Source organism: Strix aluco, chromosome 6, assembly GCF_031877795.1.
Source record: "Strix aluco isolate bStrAlu1 chromosome 6, bStrAlu1.hap1, whole genome shotgun sequence".
Lineage (NCBI taxonomy): Eukaryota > Metazoa > Chordata > Aves > Strigiformes > Strigidae > Strix > Strix aluco.
The window spans coordinates 19558271-19580554 of record NC_133936.1 but is presented as its reverse complement, the minus strand read 5'-3'; the positions used below and the strand labels follow the sequence as shown (position 1 = coordinate 19580554).

The window sequence follows — 22284 nt, the reverse complement described above, 5'->3', positions numbered from 1 at the left end:
CCCGTTCCAGTGACTGACCACCCTCTCTCAGTGAGTAAATTTTTCCTAATGTCCAACCTGAACTTCCCCTGATGCAGCTTCATTCCATTTCCTTGTGTCCTATCCCTGGTCACCAGAGAGAGGAGATCAGCACCTCCCCCTCTACTGCCCCCCTTGAGGAAGTTGTAGACTTCGATGAGGTCACCCCTCAGCCTTCTCTTCTCCAAGCTGAACAAACCAAGTGACCTCAGCTGCTCCTTGAGAAGTTTTGCCCTCGAGACCTTTCACCATCTTGGTCACTCTCCTCTGGACATACTCTTGACGTCCTTCTTATATTAAGGTGCCCAAAAATTCACACAGTACTCGAGGTGGGGCTGCACCAGTGCAGTGTAGAGCGGGACAATCACCTCCCTCAACCAGCTGGCTATACTGTGCTTGATGCACCACAGCGCATGGTTGGCCTTTTTGGCTGCCAGGGCACACTGTTGACTCCTATCAACTTTCCATCAACCCAAATCCCCAGATCTCCTTCTGTGGGGCTGCTCTCCAGCCTCTCATCCTCCAATTTGTATGTATAACCAGGATTACATTGCAAATGCAATGCTATAAAGATTTGTGAAATAAAAAGCAGTGGCTGGCCCCACTTTAATTATCAATCTGGTAATCATGGAATTTTTATGTATGTGGACTTTTTGGTGGAATGAAAAATATAACAATTTTTTTAATATGCACAAAGATAGTCCTTGGATAATTTTCAAGGAGCGACCTGTGGTTAAAAACTGTGTCTATGAAAACCTTACAGCTGTCAGTTTATGAAATCTATAGAAACACTGATCTTGAACTGTATCACGTGTCACAAAAAGTGGCCTGAAGCCCTGTATCTAACTCTGCTAGAGAAGTAAGCCCAAAGGGTTAAATCTGCAAGAAGTAATGTAAGTGAAATGCAGTGAGATAGTCTGTAGACAGGTAGGGCAAGGTTAAGAGGAAAGAAGCAAGTAAGTGCTTTTTCAAGAACATCTGTTTTATTTACAGATGGGACCTAAATAGGGTAAGGTTGTGCATTTGGAAGTTAGGTAGGTAGGTGCTACTCTACTAGACAATGACAGGCACGTAGGGATGGGTCCAGAGCTGGTCTACAGAGACACCGGGTGGTTAAGCATAGATGTATGTATATGCAGCTGACACAACAGTTTAGCCTCAAAAAGTTATACTAGCTGGATAAAAAAACCTCAGAAAAATGGTTTTGAAAGCATTTTCTTTTTCTTTAGTTTCAATTGTGACTTTGAATAGTAAACCTATGGTAAGAGCTTTCATGCAACTCCAGACTTGGGTGGTATCTCAGAGATCCAGATTAAGCCTCTTCTGCTCAGTGGGTTCAAAACAGTGTCTAAAAATGGGATGTTTCTATCCCAGCAAAACTCCTTAATCCTAACCCTTCTTCCATCCTTTGCACTTCTGGCAGGTGGTGTAGGGAATATACGTACAGCCCTAGGACAGATCATGAAACACTTCCTATACTCTTCTAGTGTAGACTCTGTATACATCATGGTAGATAAGTATCCGGGGAAGCTGAAGAAAAAAACCAAACAGCAAAAGAGAAAAAAAGGAGATTTTTTTTCTTTTATATGGTTCTGGAAAAAAACAAACAAGACAACTGAATATTTTAGGCTAAAGAACCTATACATCATGTTCTATAACTGCTGCTACAACAGCTAGATTTCATTTTCTCAAATGGCACAAGAAGAACACTAGGAAGAATTACAGTACTATGAGGCACAGAAAGTTCAAAGCAAGTATAGGAAGCATCTGGTGAATGAGAAAAGACAATCATGTCTAGCGATGTGGGAAAAAAATAATTTATGTTAAGAGGAGATGGAGACGTACATAAAAGTCTTCTTAACAGATCTGAAACTACTTTGAAGAAAGTTATAGCAGGGCCAGATGCTGAACTATAACTATACAACTTTTCCATGTTTTTTAAAGACTACAAAGTCACAGTAGCTATAGTAGGGGGAACTGCTTTTTGCCATTCCAGGAATGGGAAGGCAGTGATATTCTATGGTGTGGGTTCACAGATCCCAAGCCACCACTGAGCCATTATTTGATCACAGGGTTTCCAAACATTAGAATCATAGAATAGTTGGAAGGGACCTTTAAAGGTCATCTAGACCAACCCCCCCCCTACAATAAGCAGGGTCATCTTCAACCAGATCAGGTTGCTCAGAGCCCCAACCAACCTGACCTTGAATGTTTCCAGGAATGGGGCATCTACCACCTCTCTAGGCAACCTGTTCCAGTGTTTCACCACCCTCACCGTAAAAAATCTGTTCCTTCTATCTAGTCTGACCATTTCAGAGTCAAATTCCATTTCCCATATAAAAAGCCAATGGGATGCAGCCTCTCCTGTATTTTCCTTTGAAAATGATTTGCTGGAAATCTAAACACCTAGGAAAAAGCTTATGTCAAAGACAACACTTGCCCTTGAAGAACAACTCATCTTAAGGACCGTAAAATTACTCACTGAGCCTGTGATACAGCATTGGTCTGCACACACTAATTTATCTGTTTGGAACTTTTACAGCTCCAAATAACATGTGGGCTTTCAAAACTTTTCAGATAACTGGGAGCACTGCATTAATGACCAGTAGTTCTCTTCCATTTCTCCTACATTCTCCTGCAGGAAGTGACGACAAGATTTAAGCAAACAGTGAGAAAAGTCACATGGGCACCAATATGAGAAGAGCCATGCAACATGTTGCAATGAAGTTCTATCAGTACAGACTGATGTAAACCATCATTGTTGTGCACCATCAGGATATCACACCAGGAAAAACACTATAGAAATGATTACACCTTTTGGGATCTTTCAGTAATACATACAGCCTTTCATAGCTTGATGATCTTGCAGTTTCTAATACTGACCGGGACTGGCTGTTTGCAACAATATGGTACCATATATAAACTGGCTGAAGTTTATAAAGCTAATGCCATGACAAATGTCATACAGGTCGTACCTGCTCAGTTAAGTACTTGGCCACACAATGGATCTTTTAAGCATGCTGGTATTAGCAGCCAGCAAAGAGGTTACATTTGTATTATGAACAGATTAATAACTTTTCTTTTGGTGAGGCTTTATAGGATCAGAGGATAATTCAAGTTGGAAGGGACCTCAAAGATTCTCTAGCTCCTAATCAGGAGGGGTCAGTTATGATATCTGATCACGTTACTCAGTTTGGTTTTGAATTTTCCAAGGATGGAGTTTCCCTCCGGGGAACTTTTTCCAATGCCTGACTGTCCTCATGGTGAAAAGTCTTCCCTTATGTCCAGTCTGAACCTTTCTGTTTCAACTCCCCATTGTCTCTCATTCTCTTGCCATGCACCACTGCTAAGAACCTGGCTCCATCTGCCTGATAATCTCAATGTAGGTATTGGAAAGCTATTAGCTTCTCCTGAAGCCATCTCTTCTCCAGGCTGGACAAGTCCAGTTTCTGCAGCTTCTTCTCATGGGGTATGAACTCAAGACCCTGACTATCTCAGTGGGCCCTCTGCTGAACTCACTCTAGTTTATCAATGTCTTTCCTGTACTGGAGGTCCCCAAACTGGATGTGGTATTCTAGATGCAGTCCAATGGATGCTGAATAGAGGGAAATCCTTGCTTCCCTGGGTGTGTGCTCCTGTTAATACAGCCCAGGAAGCTGTTGCCCTTCTTTTCTGCCAGGACAGACTGCTGGCTCACGTTCAGCTTGCTGTTGAACGAGACCCCATCTCCTTTCCAGCAGAGCTGCTCCACAGCCAGTCAGTCCCCTGACTGTACTGCTGCAAAGGCAGGTCCTTTTATTTTTCCCTGGAGTGTGCTATAATGGCTTGTTTCAGTGGCTTCCTAGAATAAACAAACTGTCAGATGGTTTCAAGGAAAAATACTATTCAGCTGATGAACTACTATAAGTGGTCTCAGGGAATATTAACTTTTAACAGTTTAACTACAAACTTTTCTTTATTATTGGGTAGAGATTAAATAGATGAAACAATAGGAAAAAAGGCTATTGATACCAGAATTTCTTATATCAGGTAGCAGGGCCTAACTAATCCTACAGTATACATCATACTGGCAGCAAAGAAGTGCTAAATGCATAAAATTGTCAGCTAGCATAAAATCATGAAGTACTGCTTTCTTTGCATCAAGGATAGGAAACAAAGTGACACTAGAGAAGCTGGTATTGACTGGAACATGCAACTCTACAAGACTGCTGCAGTAGCTGCTCTTAGTTACATAAGTAATTTTAGCACCATAATTTTGAGCACAAAGATGACTACCATACATCTGCCATTCCTCTGCATATGTCCTGCACAAAAAAAGACCTAAACATTTATTGCAGGATGAACAGTTTTGTATACTGTATGCATCATTCATTCCTCACACACAGTTTCCTTCTTTTTCATGGCACAAGAAATTCCGATCAACAAACTCCACATGGTGTTTAATATTGAGGTTCTTGACCCAGGAAAATATGAACATGATTTCTTGTCACAGGTATTGACTTCAGCTTCATCTTTTATGGAGTTTGCAAGGATTCTGATGTCTGATTCTGTACTAAAAATCGCATGCAGAAGAAGCTTTACTTGACATTGTCTAATCTCGCTTAGTAAGGTCTTCTGTTTGCTGGGCAGCTTTGGCTCTGAAACAGTAACAGGATCCACATTCTTCCTAGTTAATAAAGTTTAGCCAGGCTGTACTCAAAAACAGGCAGCAGTTTAGGTCCCTTTGGTCTCCTCAAGCAGGGGATTGAAAAAAACTGATAATCTTGTATATAGTTTGGTACTGACCACCAATCCAATCTGGTCCACTCACCTCTTTCAGTGAAGATGAATGTGAACAAAAAAACACCCCCAAAACATTTTATGACATGCTGGCAACAGAATTTGACAACAGCAGATAAAATACACAAGTATGGCCACCTACTAGAAAACACAGAAAAGCTAATCTCTCCCTCATTTTAAGCCTCTGAAATTTAAGCTCTAACCATGCACCTATTACAATCAATCAAGGATTTCTATTAACTTTACTGGAGGACAGAAATCTCATTGGACTTAGCAAAGGACAGTTTCAATCGGTATTGATAAACCCAGGTACCTCCAGACAGGGGAGAGACTCCGAGTTTCAAGGAAAGGCAGGAAGAAACAGCAACATTTTAATTTATAGACTGTAATCATAATTTACTGTCTGGAACTGTACATTTTGCAAGCCTGAAATTTTTGGAGGAGAAGTAGGATAAAGCAGTTAATGCAGTAGAGGACAATGGCCATAGACATAATTTATTTGGTTTAGATCAGAATGTGGATAGAATATGATTAGAAAAATACGGGCTTTCAGATAGAATATTCAAGCTTTCAAATTTTAATAGCTGAAAAAGCCAATACTTTATTGAATTAGATACAAGACAACTATACTGGGTCAGTGACAGGACGATGGATTTTTGGTTTAACATGTCAAAATATGATGTCTAGGGAAGAGTACAAGAAAACAGGAGGCATCCATGATACATCCCAGACCTTCTTAGTAATAGTTTGCATGTATTTATTAACTCTCAACAGATTTCTCTTCCGTGAAGTTGTCCAATTTTCCCTTGAAGCAGGAAGCTCCACTGGTTGACTCCCTATCGTGTGAAGAATCAGATCCTTTAGTTGTTTGTTTTTTTTTTTTTTAACAAGGCACATAGATTTTTTTTTTCCTCCACTTTCACTTCATTTATGCAGAAAGACAGAGAATTGGGCACTCTTTGGTTAACTTGATGTGATCCTGGTGATTTGCTACTGTTCGTTTTCCCCAACTTGTTCCATACATTCATTCTATGCAGTTTACCTTTCTATCCATCAAAAGTTCTACGTTCACAAAATGCAAAAATTGGCAGCTGCCATAAAAGCATATAGCATTTATCACAGCACAATTAATTTTCCATCATCTTCAACAGGAAGTTGGGGTTATATGGTTCTCCTCCCCTGAGTTTGCTTAGTAAAATGAGGACTTATGTACAGAGACTGCTGTGTATCTCCACTCATAGCCAGCCCATGAATGGCATCACCAAGACACAGCCTGAGCTAACACAAGGGTGCGTACGTCTGCTGTGATGTCTGCACATCTTTGTATCACTTGCCAGGTTAGTGGAAGCTTACTAGGCACAGCACCAAACACTAGGTTCCTCCTTATATCAGAAGGATGGTGCAAAGATATCCATGTAGCTCTGCAGAAGCCAGACTTTGTCCAGTCACACATGTTTTCCTCAAGCTCCATGCTCTCAACACTTAGAGAGGTACCACATTCCCAGTAACAGGAACATAGAGTAGGCTGGGTCCATTATAGTTGGCATGGGTTTAAATCTCTACTGATCTCCTCTGAAAAGACCTTATTCGTATTGTGCCTGCAGACAGACTGTATAGCTGATAGTTGATTCTGCATGGAGTTATATCAGAAGTATTTCTGTTCATGGCACAGATGAAGCACCTATTGCTGAGAGGTAACTGCAATAACTGACTACACAAAAATAGGCAGATAAAGACAAATAAATTACATTCCAATAAGAAAATAGCCCCTGACATAACGATTCCAGCTTCCTATGCATTGCCTGTAATCTTCTGTATAGATCACATAATTTCTCAGTGTTTCCCCATAAGAAGAGCAGATAACACAGCTTCCTTTTTTCTACTCATTATATGACTAAATTACTTAAAACTACTGTCCTTGAGCAAGAATTCAGAAACAAGAGTATGAAATAATAGACTTGGTGAGGTCTCCATGTGCAATCATAAGACCGAATTTTTATCCAGCTCAAGACAGAGAAATGCAAAAAATATGTAAAGATGTTCCATCAAAGAATTAACCCTTAAGCTGTGCAAAGATTAGGAAAGAAATAACATCTTGTGATTACAGATTCTAGTGTAGAAAAATTATATAAAGACTTCTTTTAAATAAAAAAGGAGTGTATATAAATATTTGGTAACAGTACATTTAAAATGTTTGCAAAGGCTTAGTCTCAAATGAGATTCCTTCAAGATAATTACACATCAGTAATACAATGAAATTATTTTTAAATTAACGTTTCTGATTAAAAAAATGTCTTTCTGTGAATTTAGCATTAATTTGTTTATAGCTCAGGTTTAGGAAAAAAATCCTGAAACTGATTCTTTTTAAATTCAATGCCTGACTTCGTATAAGGGTCTTTTAATGACCCTTACAGGGTCCTTGCTATGGAGATTCATATTAAAAAATAAAGAGATTTTGTGTTACAAGACAGTTCTTAAAAAACATAGTAGGATGACTTAGGATAAGAACAATGCAACTTTGTGCATCTCTGTCAGTCTTTTCTCAATATGCAAAATCCATGCAAGGTATTTCTCATCTATTCTGCACTATTGCTTTACTCTTATTCCTGTTACTCACAACAGGCTGTAGTGAAAATCTCTCTACAGTGAAGAGGAGCTGAAGAGACATCGTATTAAAACGGGCTACTTAAAAACCCAAACAAATCATCAGTATCTCCAGAGCAATGGATAGTTCACTTTCCACTCCATCAGTTTCTGAGTGCAGATTCTCCATTTCTTGCAAAAATACATAGACTGGTTGCAATGTGAAAATCTCTTGTGAGAGAAAGAGAAAGCCCCTTCTTGACCACTGTTTTCAGCATGTCAAGAAATAAATAAGCAAGTAAGTTCCTACTTTATGATCAAAACTATTCTAGAGAGCTCAATGGCTGAACAGTGATTGCACTGGGAAGAATCAAAAATAGATGCTTGGATCACCTAAGCAGACTGCAGTGGCACAACATTCATGCACTTCAGGTGAGGATCTTTTATTAGAAGTGCAGTTCAAAGGCACAAGTAAAAAAATCTCATCTCTTTAGGTTGTCATAGTACAATCACAGCACAAGTGTGATCTTATGTTAAACATACTGCAAGCGACCATACCTTTAAGAGTTTTTCTCTTTGCTTTGCTATGTTCAGTTTTTCAGAGAGCTGGCTGAAAGATAAGTTGGAGGTTTCAATGTCTTCATGCTTCAGAATGTAGGGATGTGCATTACCTTAAAAGAAAAAGGACCTGATTGTCACTGTGTTTATCCCCAGCCAGTCTCTAAGTACAAACAAAATTAAAAGAAGCTAGGCTTATGTTAACCCCTTTATTTTCTCTGAGCATGCATTCATATTAAACAAGCAAGAGAAGCCCAATTCTGTGCTTAGAGACAATGCAAGACTACATCAGCAATAAAGAATGTACACGTACACTTAAAAATAAAATCCAACCACTTTGCTAGTATTTATGAAAACCAGGAGTGTTAGGCTAGTGTGAATAAATATTTAATGAGCATGGCAGATTAACACATGGTTACTTTGACTTTTTTCTCTTATTTGTGTAATACAGTCAAACAGTGGAAAATTATCCATCAATGACTATTTGATTTGAAAGAGAATTACCTGATTATAAAGCTTTGGTTATCCAATAAGATTAGCATCATAAGACTCATCTAACATAAAAGACATATAACCATAGCACTCACATCTAGAACAACCTGAGCTAAATTTATTAACAGATAATTGTAAAATTAATATGTAGCAATTTTGTTTTTAATTCTAGTAAATAATTTGAACCCGTATTTTCATAACTTTTATTGGCTTCAGTGTAAGCAGGTTCTACCTCTAAAGAAAATCTCACCATTTCTTGAAGAGGATAAAGAGAGACCTCAGAAGTGTTGCATTTTATAAATAGATTTTGAAACTGCACATTTGTGTTAACTCTCATGTTCACAGAAAAGTATGATAGTGCTTTGAGAGATGTATATTGTAAAAACTGAAGCAACAAAGTCAGAACTATTCATCAATGCAACACAACATGAAAAGAAATAACATGCAAACTGGAGTACATACCTCTATTAGCATTCAGAGCAGCTAACTGTGATTTCAGTTTTGCAATAATGCTGTTTTGAAGCTCTATCTTTTCCTGCTGTTCACGTATTTGCTGCATGTAGTTTTCTGTCTGCAAATATAATTTAATTAGCATTAATCTTATTCTGTTTTGACTAAGGGTCTCCTATTTGGCATATAAAAAGCAGCTCTGGCTTTTAAAGATAATTGTAGTTGTGAACCTCTGTGTGAAAACCCAACTACAGTCACCTTTGTCAAATCCATATTTTTGAGACTGCACTGATTAGAAAAGGTATTATAGAAAATAAATCCTGATTTTCAGTAACTGTTTCAACTGTGGCAGCTGTAAAGGATAGGATAACTTTTAAGTTAGGATTCTTCATTCATAGCCACAGAATACATCAGGTTCAAAATGAGAATTTTAGTATTCTTCAGAATGCTGGTCAGTTAGTTTATCTATAGAAAGATGTAATTTTCTTCCTCCATATTTTCTAACAAATAAATTATATAAAAATAGGCTTTCAAAAAGATAGATTTTAAATGGAAGACAACAACCTTGCTTATTTCATACAACAGGTATTGCCTAGGAGCAGAGTTTTGCCTGTTCTTTGAACGTGGTAGACTTGTTTTTCTAACCTAGAAAACGGAGCGGCGGGGGGGGAGAGGGAAAGCAAGTGAGCAGCCCCATTCTTCATCTAGCTATACTCCATCTCATGCTATAAACAGGCCATACAGAGCCTAATAAGACTGCTCACATTTCACCGAAGTGTATAAATATTGTTAGACAGCCAGTTAATCGAACAAATGGTCAGGTGGCAGGAAGATGCTAATATTCAAAACCTATTATTTCATTAGCACATGCCTAATGTTGCAGTTACAGTAGTGCTAAAAATAAGCAAGAAAACTTGTGAAGTCCCCGCAAGGAAACTTACAGGAATGCACTGAATTTTTCTGAAATTAAGAATATGTCTATTACTGAACAGGTCATGACCTGGGACAAGACTAGGCATTGTTTTCATGTCTATTCATAGTTTATCCATACTGCTAGCTAATTCTCAAATCTTGGTCACATTTAAATTCCATACCCCCCTACTGCCCACTGTGTTCATCTGTAAAGAGGTCAGGGAAAAAAATCTACAATCAAAATTTATTTTAAAAGGCCAGGTAGTAGTTACTATGAGAGTTTATTTAAAAAAAAAAAAAGTGATCAAAGAGCAGTACACTCCAGCAGCTATAAGAGACCTCATGAAGCAGAAAAATCACTGAGAACCAAATTGAAAATGTACAACAGCAATGTCTTGTCAACACTTCTGTACAGAGCACAGACATGACAGCTAAAACAGACAGAAGAGAAGATGCTTTTGACAGCCAGTGTGCACAAATTATTCCTTGAGTCAGATGGCAGCAACAAGTTACCAACTAGAAGATCTGCATGACAACCAACCATCCATCTGTATCAAACACCATCTGGCCGAGATGACTCTGGCTTCTGTGTGCTTGACATGGCTCCCAGCTCTAGAGACTGGCAAAACAAGTGGCCTATCGGTAACTTAAGTAGTAAACTGTTAACAACAGAATGGTGGACAATCCAACAATGTGTGAAGGCCACACAATGAACAGAGGAAGTTACTAGAGTAAGACACTGTACAAGGGTCATTCAAAAACCAGAAGTTTGGTTAAAAAACTTGAAAAACAACACAAACACAAACCCCAACTAATTATAGTATCAACTCTTCTTGAAAAAATACTTCTGTTCTCTTTTGAAGTCATGAAATCCAACTACTGCAAGTTTGATTAGGACAAAGATTTGAACTGGTAGTACTCCTTTATGAAAGGCTTTTGGCTTTAGTTTTTGAACCAGATAAAATGCAGAGAGAAATCTTGCAAGCATTTAGTTCACTTAACACTGATGATCTCACACACTTCTCTGGTTTTCTTCCATAGACTTTAGAAGGGCTATCTGACCTTCTACTTGATGTATGGTTTCTTTCATGTACTGTTAGATGACCCAGGAGTATTAACTTGACTGGTTTTCCCTCAGATGAGTAATTGTTCATCATAAGAGACAGAATTTAAAAGATTCACAAACATTCTAAAATGTGTTGCCTTTGTTAAGTTAGTTGTAATTTCAGCACAAAACGTATCAACACGCTGTGCTTGTTAAGTACAGAAAGCGCTCCAGATTTGCACCAACACTGCTGCAACAGACTATGAATGGAGATCGACTGCACAGTGGATGATTGCACACATGACTGACTTGATAGCTGTTTTGAATGCCTTGGCTAGTTTATTTTGCCATGCAAGGGGATGGCAGGATTGTGTCCAGATATCAGAATATTCTCTAGTAGACCTTTCCCTGATCCCAGTTCTACTACTACTTCTATAACCTGTAACTTGACATCGAGCACAGTTCACCTGCCCCTGGACAAAGTCCCAGCCTACCAGTTCTATGGAAGTATTAGGAAGTCCTACAGCATCAAAAACATTCAAGCCTTGCTGTAACAGAGGTTCCAGTGCTGGGCAGAATACGCACAGTAGAATTAGTACGACAAAGCCCAAAACTGATAGCTTTGCAATATGCTGGCATACATGATGAGAAATCCTAGAAGAGTTTTGGCTGAAGTAATGTATTCTACAACAAAGCAAAAATTCAAAGGTGCTCCTTACTGGTCAGAATGTCTCCAGAATCCTTGTGTTACTTCATAATTAAAGAATAATTGTACCGATGATTATTTAAAAAAAATCAATAATTATTTGAATAATGTTAAGGTAAGTTTGCTGTAAATGTTTCAACACACAAACTCTGTTGTTCTAATAGCTTGCACAGTGCTTAATATATTAGAGTCTTTGACCTTTACAAGAAGTAAACTAGTAATTCATATGGCATATCTTCCTATTAACACAAAAATGATTAAAGCTATTTACATAAATACCTTAAAAAGTAATCTTTTAATAAAGCAAATTAAATTTCATAAAGTACTTCATTAAAGCTAGGAAAAATTTATACAAATCTTTGCTGTTTACATCAAAAGACTTCATTAATCCTCCAAAACAGACACTCTTCTCACCTTTAAAACTACAAAAAAATTAAAGGTTGAAAATCTAAAACCCACCTACTACATTCACAGCCTAATGAGTTACTCTGCATTGTACTGGTTTCATAACGGCAATTTCCAACTTTAACAGATGCACTAAAGTGCGCACAGCTAAAGTGAAACTGAAATCTACATGTACCACAATCCTCCGTGGGAAGGAGGGCTTCAAAGATACAATTCAGAACCCAACACATACTTTTTGCTGTAGTTCTTTCACAGCATGGTCCCTATCCATGCATGCTTGTCGGTAGGCTTCATAAGCTTTGTTAAGCTGCTCTCCAATGTTTTTGTCCATAATTCCCAATGTTGTTTCATTACTGAAAAGATGGTCAAGTAAACAGACCTGAAAAGTAAACAGAAGGAAAAAGAAAGAAAGCTAAGAAACAGAAGTGCATATCCAAAAACATATATAATATGACTTGTATTAATATAAAATTCAAGTAATATGTGCAGTATGTTTGAGCATTAACTTGCATAATAGTTTGAACTATAGCTTTGCTCACCTCAGCATTTAATTTTATGTCCAGGGATAGGTTTAAACAAAAGCCAAATAAAAGCAGCTTAACTCTGAATCAAATTCTAGATGTACAGAATGTGTAAATGTCTGAGGACTGAGACTTAAAAGTGGTGCAGATCACCTGATTTTATGACATTTCCAACAGCTGAATGTTTACTCAATTGTGAAATCACAGCATTAAAAACCAAACCAAAACCCAGCTCTTAGCATTATGCAATAAAAAGATAAAAGTTCAATAACATTAGGTCACATGGACCTATCCTATTCTATGCCATTTTTGAAAATGGCAACACAAGCAACACTACAAGGTGAATTAAAATATCATTTATCTAAAAATCAGTAATACCAGCCAGTAAGAATTAGCAAGACTCAGACCTTTTCACACAATACTATAACTTTTTACACTTTGTGAACAATTTCAGTAAGAATTCCTGAAACTACAGCTCATGAACTTTGACACATAAGACTACAACACTATTAAATGTCACAGACTTCAACTTCAACAGAGTGAACTTTGCAAACAGAGATCCTTTGCTTCTATAGTAATACATGATATGAATTTCAAGATTAGAATTTATCATAATGTAAGTACAGTAAAGGACAGGTTAGTGAGGTCTCAAAAAAACCTCACCCCAAAGTATCAGCATTATGGAAAAAAAAATAAAAATCAGTAGTTCGCATCTCCTCTCCTGATATTTAAAGCCTGGTTACCTCACAGTACACAGTATGGACAGCCACGATCATCTCTCACTATCTTCTGGGATTATGCATGAACCACAGATACTATTAAGGAAAGTGGTGCAGTCAGAAGACAAGAAGCTAAACAATAAGGGTATGAGAATAGCTTGTCTTGGACTCTGGTCAAAATTGTAAGGATTGCAGCTTGAAGATTTTGTTCATGTTTTCTTGCTCTTCAGTATCTTCCATATCATAGAGCCTGAATACAGAAATGTGGTTTGACTTTCCTAGAAGGTGCAGCAGACTACTGTATGGATGTTGCACTTTTTTGTCCTGCAAACTCTATTTTAATAATGTATGTATATTGCAAAAGCAACTGTATCTCAACCCCGATATGGCTGTAGTTTAATAGTGGCAAAGTGAATTCTATAACAGCTTGGAATCATTTAGGGATCCTTTGATGTAACAAGCAATACTGAAATCCAAGTTCGTAAGTTTTGTGTAAAATGCCTGCAATGTTTCATATGAAAGGTGGTTGTTTGTTTTTTTTTTTTTTCCCTAAACATCAGTTCAGTAGTTCATAATCTCAGGTCCATGTATACTGTCTCAAAGCATTGTTAGTAACACAGGGTACTTCATCCACCCCCTTCCTCCTCCTAAGAGTATCCCTCTACCAACTGGAATATTCAATCTAATAGCTGGGCACATCCTTAAATAAATGGGTAGGCTTTTTTTCAGTTTCAAATGAAGGACTGTTTTATGTAGTTCAATGAATAAAATCAGATATTACAGCTGACTGCAGGGCTGGGTACGGAACTGCAGAAGGGTATTGTTATGGCAGTAAGTGACTGAAAGTGTGCTCTCACATTCTTTAAAAACTTGCGGAGTTTGCACCAATGTTGATTTTGTATTGTTCCAGAATTCTCCAGAGACACTTGTAACAATTTACCTAGTAAGTGGCAATGTCCTGTACATATAAAAGGTAACTTCAAAAAAATCAGTGCAATGAGAATTTAAAAGAGTATGTTCTGCTTCTAATAGAGGCAATGAGGTTCACCTCCATGTGACTCACATTTCATAGAAGATGAAGGCATTAATTTCAGTCACGCAAATTCAAATCTCAATTTGAAAAACAGCATCTAACTTCCAGCCTTTTACTTGCTGATTGAGACTGGGAGCATTAACAAAGAGTTCTGCTGGTACCAAAAGTAATCGATTCAACAGGCAGAATTGTAGCACTGTACCTGATCTTCTACTTGGTAGGGAAAAATAAGGAGAATGGTAGCCAATTTACTGGTAGCTCCCTAAAATCCCAACTCCATGCAGTAAGAAAGGGGCAATAAAAATCATTACTAGTGACACTTTAAGATGGAACTGTAACTAAAAGAACTGGACCTATATTCCCCCATACCCTAGACATACATTTCTGCTTCCACTTCACCTTTCCCCTTCTTCCAGCACAAGCAGCCTTACTTGTAAACCATATCAGCAAACCAATCCAGCTTAAAACTAAATGCTAAAGGTATTTTTGTGTTAGTTTTAATGTAGATCAGCTCCACAGACCACTTCAAATGTCATGATAACACAAGGAAGCTAGCATAGGAGCAGAAAACACCAGCAAAAGGCAGACAGAACTCCTGTGTTCAATGGCAGCATTGGCTTCGAAATTGTAACATGAAGTCATGGTTATGTAACAGTGATGTAAGTCTGCACTGCCACAGAAAAGGATACTCCTGCCTTCCCCCATCTCTGGCCATGTATTTTTTGCCACTTAACTTGTACCGGTATTAGCGTTTTTATGTTACACAGTTGCGTATGTCAAAGTAGCTCCCTCCTCCCTCAAAAGCAACAACAACCCCCCTAAAAAAACAACCCCAAAATTAAAACTGGAGCTAGCTCACTGTGAGGCTGCTGGAGCTCTACTACCAACACAAGGAGGCAGTGGGAACATGAGACTAGCCGTGGGCAGGCCTGCAGCAGTCTAGATTTAGATTGGATTAAACTACTCTCTAGTCACACCCCAAATTGCCTGCTGCTGGAATAAATAACTGCTTCTTATGTTATCTATCTCATATCCAGAACTCCTTGCAGTTAGAAAAACTGGCTCCTTTTCCTGCTTCTCCTCCATAGGCATCAATATTTATCAGGGAATTTGCCAACTGTTCCTCGTCATTTACTCTTCTACCTACATCCAGTTAGGAGGAAAAAAACCCCAACAACCTTAAAATAATAGAAGAACCCCCAACCCCCAAAATAAATATCCCCTCTATTTTAATCAGGCTTAGTTATGCTGTATTCATACACTTATGCTGTATTCATATTCAGCACAAAGTTGACAACCCTGACCTTTAGCAACTGACATTCTAGATATTCATTAGGTCCTAAAGACTTTCACAATTATTAACAGCAGTATGTAGTCAGAACAGATGCAGCAATACAAAATGCTGCGTTTTTTCTAACAGGGACAGAATTAGAGAAAGAGATTAGCTCCAGAGTTTGTCTGATGAGGGGGTTCTGCAAATGTGAGTACCTGTGAGTGTTGTGAGCTATGGCAATGAGAACTAGAATTTCATCTTTGAGTAAAGACTTGAACACTGGAAAAACAACTGGGTATAAAAAAATGTTGTAAGACAAACTTTAAAGTAAACAAACCCAAGGAAACCTGCAGATGTTCTTAAAATGAGAAACATTTTGCTGATATAGGTGGAGGAAAAAAAAAAGCAGCAGTAATACGAATTTTCTATGAGTCAAAAAAGCCCCAATGCAAAGATTAGCAATATACCGCTGCATACATCCTGAAATCCCAGCTCCACAGATCACTAGAGGCACACTTTGAGTTTTCATAGTGCCTCAGAAAACACCTTAAATTCTGAAAAAACAAGGTTTTAGCTAATCATGTGTATATACACATTCATTCATAATACACATGCCTACCTCTCATAGGTTCATATGAGAACATAGATGCCATCCAGAAGCAAGTACTTCTCTACATATTTCTGTTTTCAAAACAGCTTCTTCAATGGAAATATTTTGATAAGTTACACTGCCATCATCTTGGGAACTGGAAACCTGTTGAGGTAATAACTCGTGAGAGACTGAGAGCTCACTGCACTTTCGTTTTGGATGTGTTTTTTTTTTTTTTTTGGGGGGGGGGGGAGATTTGTTGGGTTGTTTTTTTGTTGTTGTTGTTGTTGTCTAATGGCCGAAATTCCTGCTTTGCCCGACTACGGGAAGAGTCGGAATGCCATCAGGAGCCCCTAATGCCACACCAGCCTTACAATTCAGAGCGCAGACACCCCCCTACGCTCCGGGAAGGGGACGGCGATTACTGGCGCGCTGGGGTTTCACGCCCCCCCGCGCTGGTACCGGCCGAGCGGACAGGACACCTCGTTCTGCTCCTCCGCTCGCCGCCGCGGGCCGTCGCCACCCGCGAGCGAGCCCGCTGCCCCGCCGCCCCCACCCGCCCGGACCGGCCGGCCCTTCCGCGGGCACCGAGAGCGCCTCCGCGCGCAGACTACGCGCCCCCTGCCCTCCTCCCGCAGCCGGGCGAAGCGGCGCCGGAGGGGGAACCGGCGTCCCTAGGAGCGAATGGCGGAAGTGCAGAGGGGGGCCGAGGGCAGGGGCGGCCGGGGCGCCCGCCACCCGCCGCCACGGCCCGCACCCCGGCCCCCGGGTCGAGCGCCCGCCGCTCCCCGCGGAAGGGAGCGGAGCGGTTTTAAAAGCGACTCAGACTTACGAGCGCCTCACGGAGCCCACGGCCGCTCCCGGCCCAGGGCGCTCGCTCCTGCCTGAGCACCTTAACCCAGGAACCAGAACCGACTTCCTGTCGTGCCTCTCCCCGCCCTGTGACGGGGCGCCGCGGCGCTGCCCGCTCCGCCGGGCGGCTCGGCTGGGGTCGGGGCAGCGGCCGCCGGGCGCAGGTACCGGGCGGGGGCAGCGCCGGTACCGGGCGGGGGCAGCGCCGGGCTGGCCGCCGGGCACGGCCGCTTCCCCGCCGCCGAGGCAGCACCAAGCCGGCCTCCCCGGCCCCGCGCACAGACTCGCCTGCCGGCTCTCCTCCATCTGGCTTGCAACGCCGCTCTGCCTGGCTGCAGCCACGCACCCCCGCGAGCAGGGTCTGTGCCGCTCCTGGCTTCCCCATGTCCCCTCCTGTTTCAGTCTTTCCATGATTCAGCGTGATTTGTAAATTACTTATATTTGTAACATAATCATACTTTTAACGCCCAGAGTACTTTCTTTCTAAAGGGTCTTTTCTTTTGTAGGTTACTAAGGTGGCACTTCCCCCCCTGCATTTAATTCATGCAGACAGTGAATTTTATAGACAAGAATGTAATGGAAACACACAGTTTTAGTTTTGCTACTGCTACAAGCCCTTCTCTCTTTAGGTCACATGTACGAGTACTTTTTTCTTGAAGGTGTGTAGAGGGGTGGGAGTTGATGGGAGAAAATGAGGCAGTTCTTAAATACTTGAAGGGTACAGTCACAGAGCTGGCAGCAGAGAAGCATTACAGATTTCGAATTAGCCTCGGCCATCTCTGAACCCCAGTGAACGTATCCACACAGCCAGGCCATGGTGTTGCTTCTGCTGGAGCAGAACTTGTCCCTTTGCTCACAGATCAGAACCTGCATTTCAGCTATGGCCACCTTACCTACCCTGGGTGTGTGCACTTGGAAGCTCAAACATAGCCACGGGAAGAGCAGCCAGGTGTTCTCTGTACTCCTGAAGGCGATTTCTATTATAATTTACCTTTCCTGTTAAGTCTTTAACAACTCTTTTGGTCTGTTTTGACCTATAGTAAGACTAAAGAGACTTACAGACAGTTTAATGAACCAATAAATATACTTCCTGGTTAGCCACTTTAAGCACTTTGGGTGAGGTTCTAATGAGTTGTTAAGGTTCAGACAGGGTTTGCTCTGTTAGCATGTTTCCAAGATAGGGGATTCAGTCTCTTCTTTCACAGACAGAGTGTCTGAGACATCCATGTTAAGGTTTCATTCAACCAGGTCTTAGGAAAAAAAAAAAAAAGGGGCAAAAAGAGGGTATTGTTTGTTTTTTAATTTACATTTTTTATTTTTATTCAGTCTTATCAAGTAGTTCTGCACTTAAAACAGTAATGGATATCTCAGTAATGGAAATAAAACCAGCAATTCTTAAATTCAGATCAATGTATGTAAATATAATTTAACTGAAGCTATATCTTAAAAAGAGATAATATGCGGAAAAGTACAAGTAGGTATTATCTGATGATAAACATGTGTCAACTAAGATTATGGCTACCTGAATTTGAATAGAGCCATAACATACATAGCATCTCTGAAACACTATCATTGCACCTTAGTTGTTACAGGAAACAAAAGTTCATTTATTAAATTCTAGAACTGTAAATTTGCTGTGAAGGTCCCAAACCTGACAAAGCAGAACTGACAACTGTCTACAAACATGACTTTTCAAATCACATGCATTTTTCTCTTAGTACTTTATCGGTAATATTCTTTCACAATAAAGCACAAGAGAAGCTGGTATTTCCTCTATCTTCATTATTTAGTATTTTTTTCTTTACTACATTTCCTCCTCAAATACAGTAAGATATATGTTACAAGCTTTACAGCAACCCATCCTGACATTCTTGGAGACTTCCAACCCTTTGAATAAATTGTTAAATAGAAGAAAAGAAAAATACTTGTGAAAAGAATGTAAAACCTATATCGTGTACCTAACTTGATCTCTAATTTTGATCTTTTAGAGTGGTTTCTGCTTTACAGTCAATTTTATTTTTTTTCCTTTTCTTCCTCATCTTGCTTTCTTTTTCTCTCTTTTTTTGCTTCCTCCTCTTCAGTCTCTGTATTTCCTTCTCTACAACTATTTCAGTAATGACTTTCTGTATTTCTGTCCCACACTGATATTTCATATTTTTATGTCATTGTTAAGGCAGAATTGCTTTCCTATATGTGGTCTTCACAAGGTAACTGGGAAGAACAAGCGTATATCAGTATAGTTAAAAATGATTTAAGATTTTAGGAATCTACTAATCTTAAAACCAGTTGCAAACCACTTATCTAGAGTTTAGGAGTGGTAGCAAAAAGGTTCATGTCTGTATTATTTTATTTCACTTTGTCTTCAGACTCAGAGAGAGTCTTATTTTGACTAATTGTACTTAGAAACTTTTTTGGTTTCCCCCCCGGGGAATTAGCAAGTTGATACTTTTTCAGAGTGAAAATTCAGAAGTTGGCTCTGAGTGGGTCTAGCAGCCTACTTAAATACCTCACATCATCTGTATACAGTTTACTGTTTGACACTACTTCTGAAATGGTATTTTAACAGGAATTTTACTTAGTCTTTTCTGATGTGTTAGTGTGCTCACTGGTTAAACTGTGCTGAAGTCTCGAGAAGAACTAATTGCTCTTAAGGTAGTCTTGTGGTGCAGCAGCTGCCAAAAGGCTGTATTTCAATAAAGTTTTAAATCTGATTCCTTTATACAATTTTAAGCTTATAAATACAAATTGGCTTCTACCAGCTGTCAGAAAGAGGTTAAAATGTTTCTTGCAACTTCTTAATGTAGCCATTCGTTCAGACACTAGGTGGCTCACGTCAGATGTTTAAACCTTTTCCACAACTTTTAAACTGTGGTCCCAAAGGAATGTGTGGCGCGGTGCTTGGTGCTGAAAGAGTCTGCGCTACTCTGTGGTGTTTCTCCGTTCTTCCAATAGCTTCTTGTTGCTGTTGTTTTAACAAAATCAAAAGCGTATTTTGCTCTTCAAATGCCTTTCCTGGTCAGAAAAGGAGAATTGTGGCTTAATTTAGACCGCATGTTGTTGTTCCATAGTAAGAAGGAAGATGAGGCTGAATCCTTTTATTTTTTTTTTTTCCCTAACAGCAAGGTTAGTTGATGAACTCATAAAAACCTTAGTATATGCAATGCCAATAAGGTATGTATTTTGCCTATAGGTTGTAACAGACAAAACCTGGGTTCCGTAAGCTAACTAAAGTATATTTAATAAAAGCACAGACATACAGGCTTGGTGTACTATAAACAACATAAAAGTAGTGTTAGTACAATTATACAGTTTATAAGTCATCTTGTACTTTTACTATATATCTGGATGGTGAAGCTAATAAGTATCATTTACCCATTGTCTTTACAAAGTGTAGAAATCAAAGGTTTGGATTTTCTTTTCTCATACCTTTAGTAACAGTATAGGCAATTTTTATGTTGCCAGAGAGGAATGTCAACAGTATTATGAAATGCGGTTCTTGTACTTCAGTACTGCTTATGACTAATATTAGCTGGGAACTTCCACTGAGAAATACCCAACTGAAGAACTTCCTTAAGTGCAACTCCAAGCAGTCATTCTCTGAAGCAGAGACTTTAGTAGAAACAGCCTGCAATCTGGCTTTGGACCAAGTGCAACATTCCTTATTTCTGTAAGTGATGTCAATGATTTCTGGAGGCTCACTACCCTGCAAAAAGGTTACCCTGCATGAAAAGGGAGCAGTGCGTGAACAGGCAACCCTGCATGCCTGGGAACAGTTAACATACATAGCAACCATTGTACCAAATATAATACATACTTTTTTAACATGTGAGGAAAAAGTCAGTGATGATAATGACACCAATAGAAGGTAGCAACAGCTTTGTAAAACTAATGCTGTTCATCTGTATAGAATATAATCTGTGTTACATATAGAGTGCAACAAGATTGAGGGTGAAATACGTCTTAGAGAAGAATAGCCAATCCACTGATTCTTAGATAAGCTCCAAAGGAACTTAATTATGCAGACCCTTGAGCTCTGTTTAGGTTTTATCCTGTATCTTCCCCCATCCCCCCTGAAACCACTGTGTAGTGAAACCTAGTTTCTGTAAAACGATGTAGGGAAAACGCTTACCCTGGAAAATTAATTTTCTCTAGCATCAGTGCCTTTTTACCATAGAGACAAGTATTCAGGAGATTTTACACATAAGCATTAATTCCTTAGACCTGTCAATGTGAAGAAGTGAGATATTTTGATATCAACTACATTACATAGGCCTTCTCCCTCTGTTCCTTGTTAAAATTCAGTAAATCTTGGTAGCTGATTTAGATAGAGCTACATAATATTCAGTATCTAATTTAAGAAAACATGATTGATATAAGGAGCCTTTGCACTATTTGCTGAATGTTGTTTGATCCCAAGCCATTTTCAGGCTGTCGGTGTGGAGTAAGAGTGGAGGAAGTCAAAGAAGAGATGTATTTGAAATAACACATTTCATTTCTGGGATCTTATGACCTCTTTTCCTCTTCTGCAAAAAGGGGAGCTATGTAGTACAGCAAGATCACAGATAACATAGTATTATTTTTGTTTCTGTAGTCTCATAAAATTCCAAAGTTTGGCGAAAAGGAACAGACAGGTGTTGATGCAAAGTCATTAAGTTAATGGACCTGTGTTAGTATACCTATGGAAATTCTTGTCAAAACTGTTCAGGATGTGAAAATTTTGGATGTGTTCAAAGGAAGATTGGACAAGCAAATACTTGAGAGATTCACTGAGGGAAACTAAAGAGACAGGCAGCATCAATCTCAGGAAGTTCTCTGACCTGAAAATAGCTGGCAGCTGGGAGAAGACTCTGAGGAAGTATTACATATGCTTGCCCTGTTCTTATTCTTCCCAGGGCATTGATTTCTAGCCACCACTGAAGAGAAGATGGGTCTGAACCAATGTGGCATATGTTCTTATGTTAATGACTTCATGCTGATACAAATGTGTAGGAATTTCTCTACATTAAACAATCTCCTGTAAAAGACAGGATACTGTAGAAGGATAGAGAACATTACTATTGCAGAAGCTCCAAAAGATCTTGGAACATCCATTCAGAATTATTTCTTATTATTTTAGAATATCCATTTGAAAGATAAAACCTTTGAGCAGATTTATTAAAGATAATTAGTGAATTTTATCTGGTTTCTGAAAAAATGCTGTGTATAGTTTGATTATGTTTACAGTTAAATGGTGGTGTCCAACAGCTGCATAATATCGTGGCTTTCATTGTTAGTAATCATTCTAACTGCACACAAAGCTTAACAGAAGGGATGTCTATGTAAATACACAGCAAGGCAACCTCTTTGATT

The 22284-nt window shown here is 39.3% G+C and overlaps 1 protein-coding gene across 1 annotated transcript in view; it reads right to left on the bottom strand.

Annotated features, from left to right (window-relative positions):
• TANK (TRAF family member associated NFKB activator) overlaps positions 1 to 17000 on the bottom strand; it is a 29489-nt gene extending 12489 nt beyond the window's left edge. The window contains exons 1-5 of the mRNA XM_074828966.1: positions 16916 to 17000; positions 16114 to 16248; positions 12181 to 12327; positions 8893 to 9001; positions 7939 to 8051 (exon numbers count right to left, since the gene is read on the bottom strand). Of these exons, the coding sequence (XP_074685067.1) occupies positions 7939 to 8051; positions 8893 to 9001; positions 12181 to 12279 (321 nt within the window). The 5' untranslated portion in view covers positions 12280 to 12327; positions 16114 to 16248; positions 16916 to 17000. The remainder of the gene's footprint in view (positions 1 to 7938; positions 8052 to 8892; positions 9002 to 12180; positions 12328 to 16113; positions 16249 to 16915) is intronic.
• Positions 17001 to 22284: the final 5284 nt, after the last annotated feature.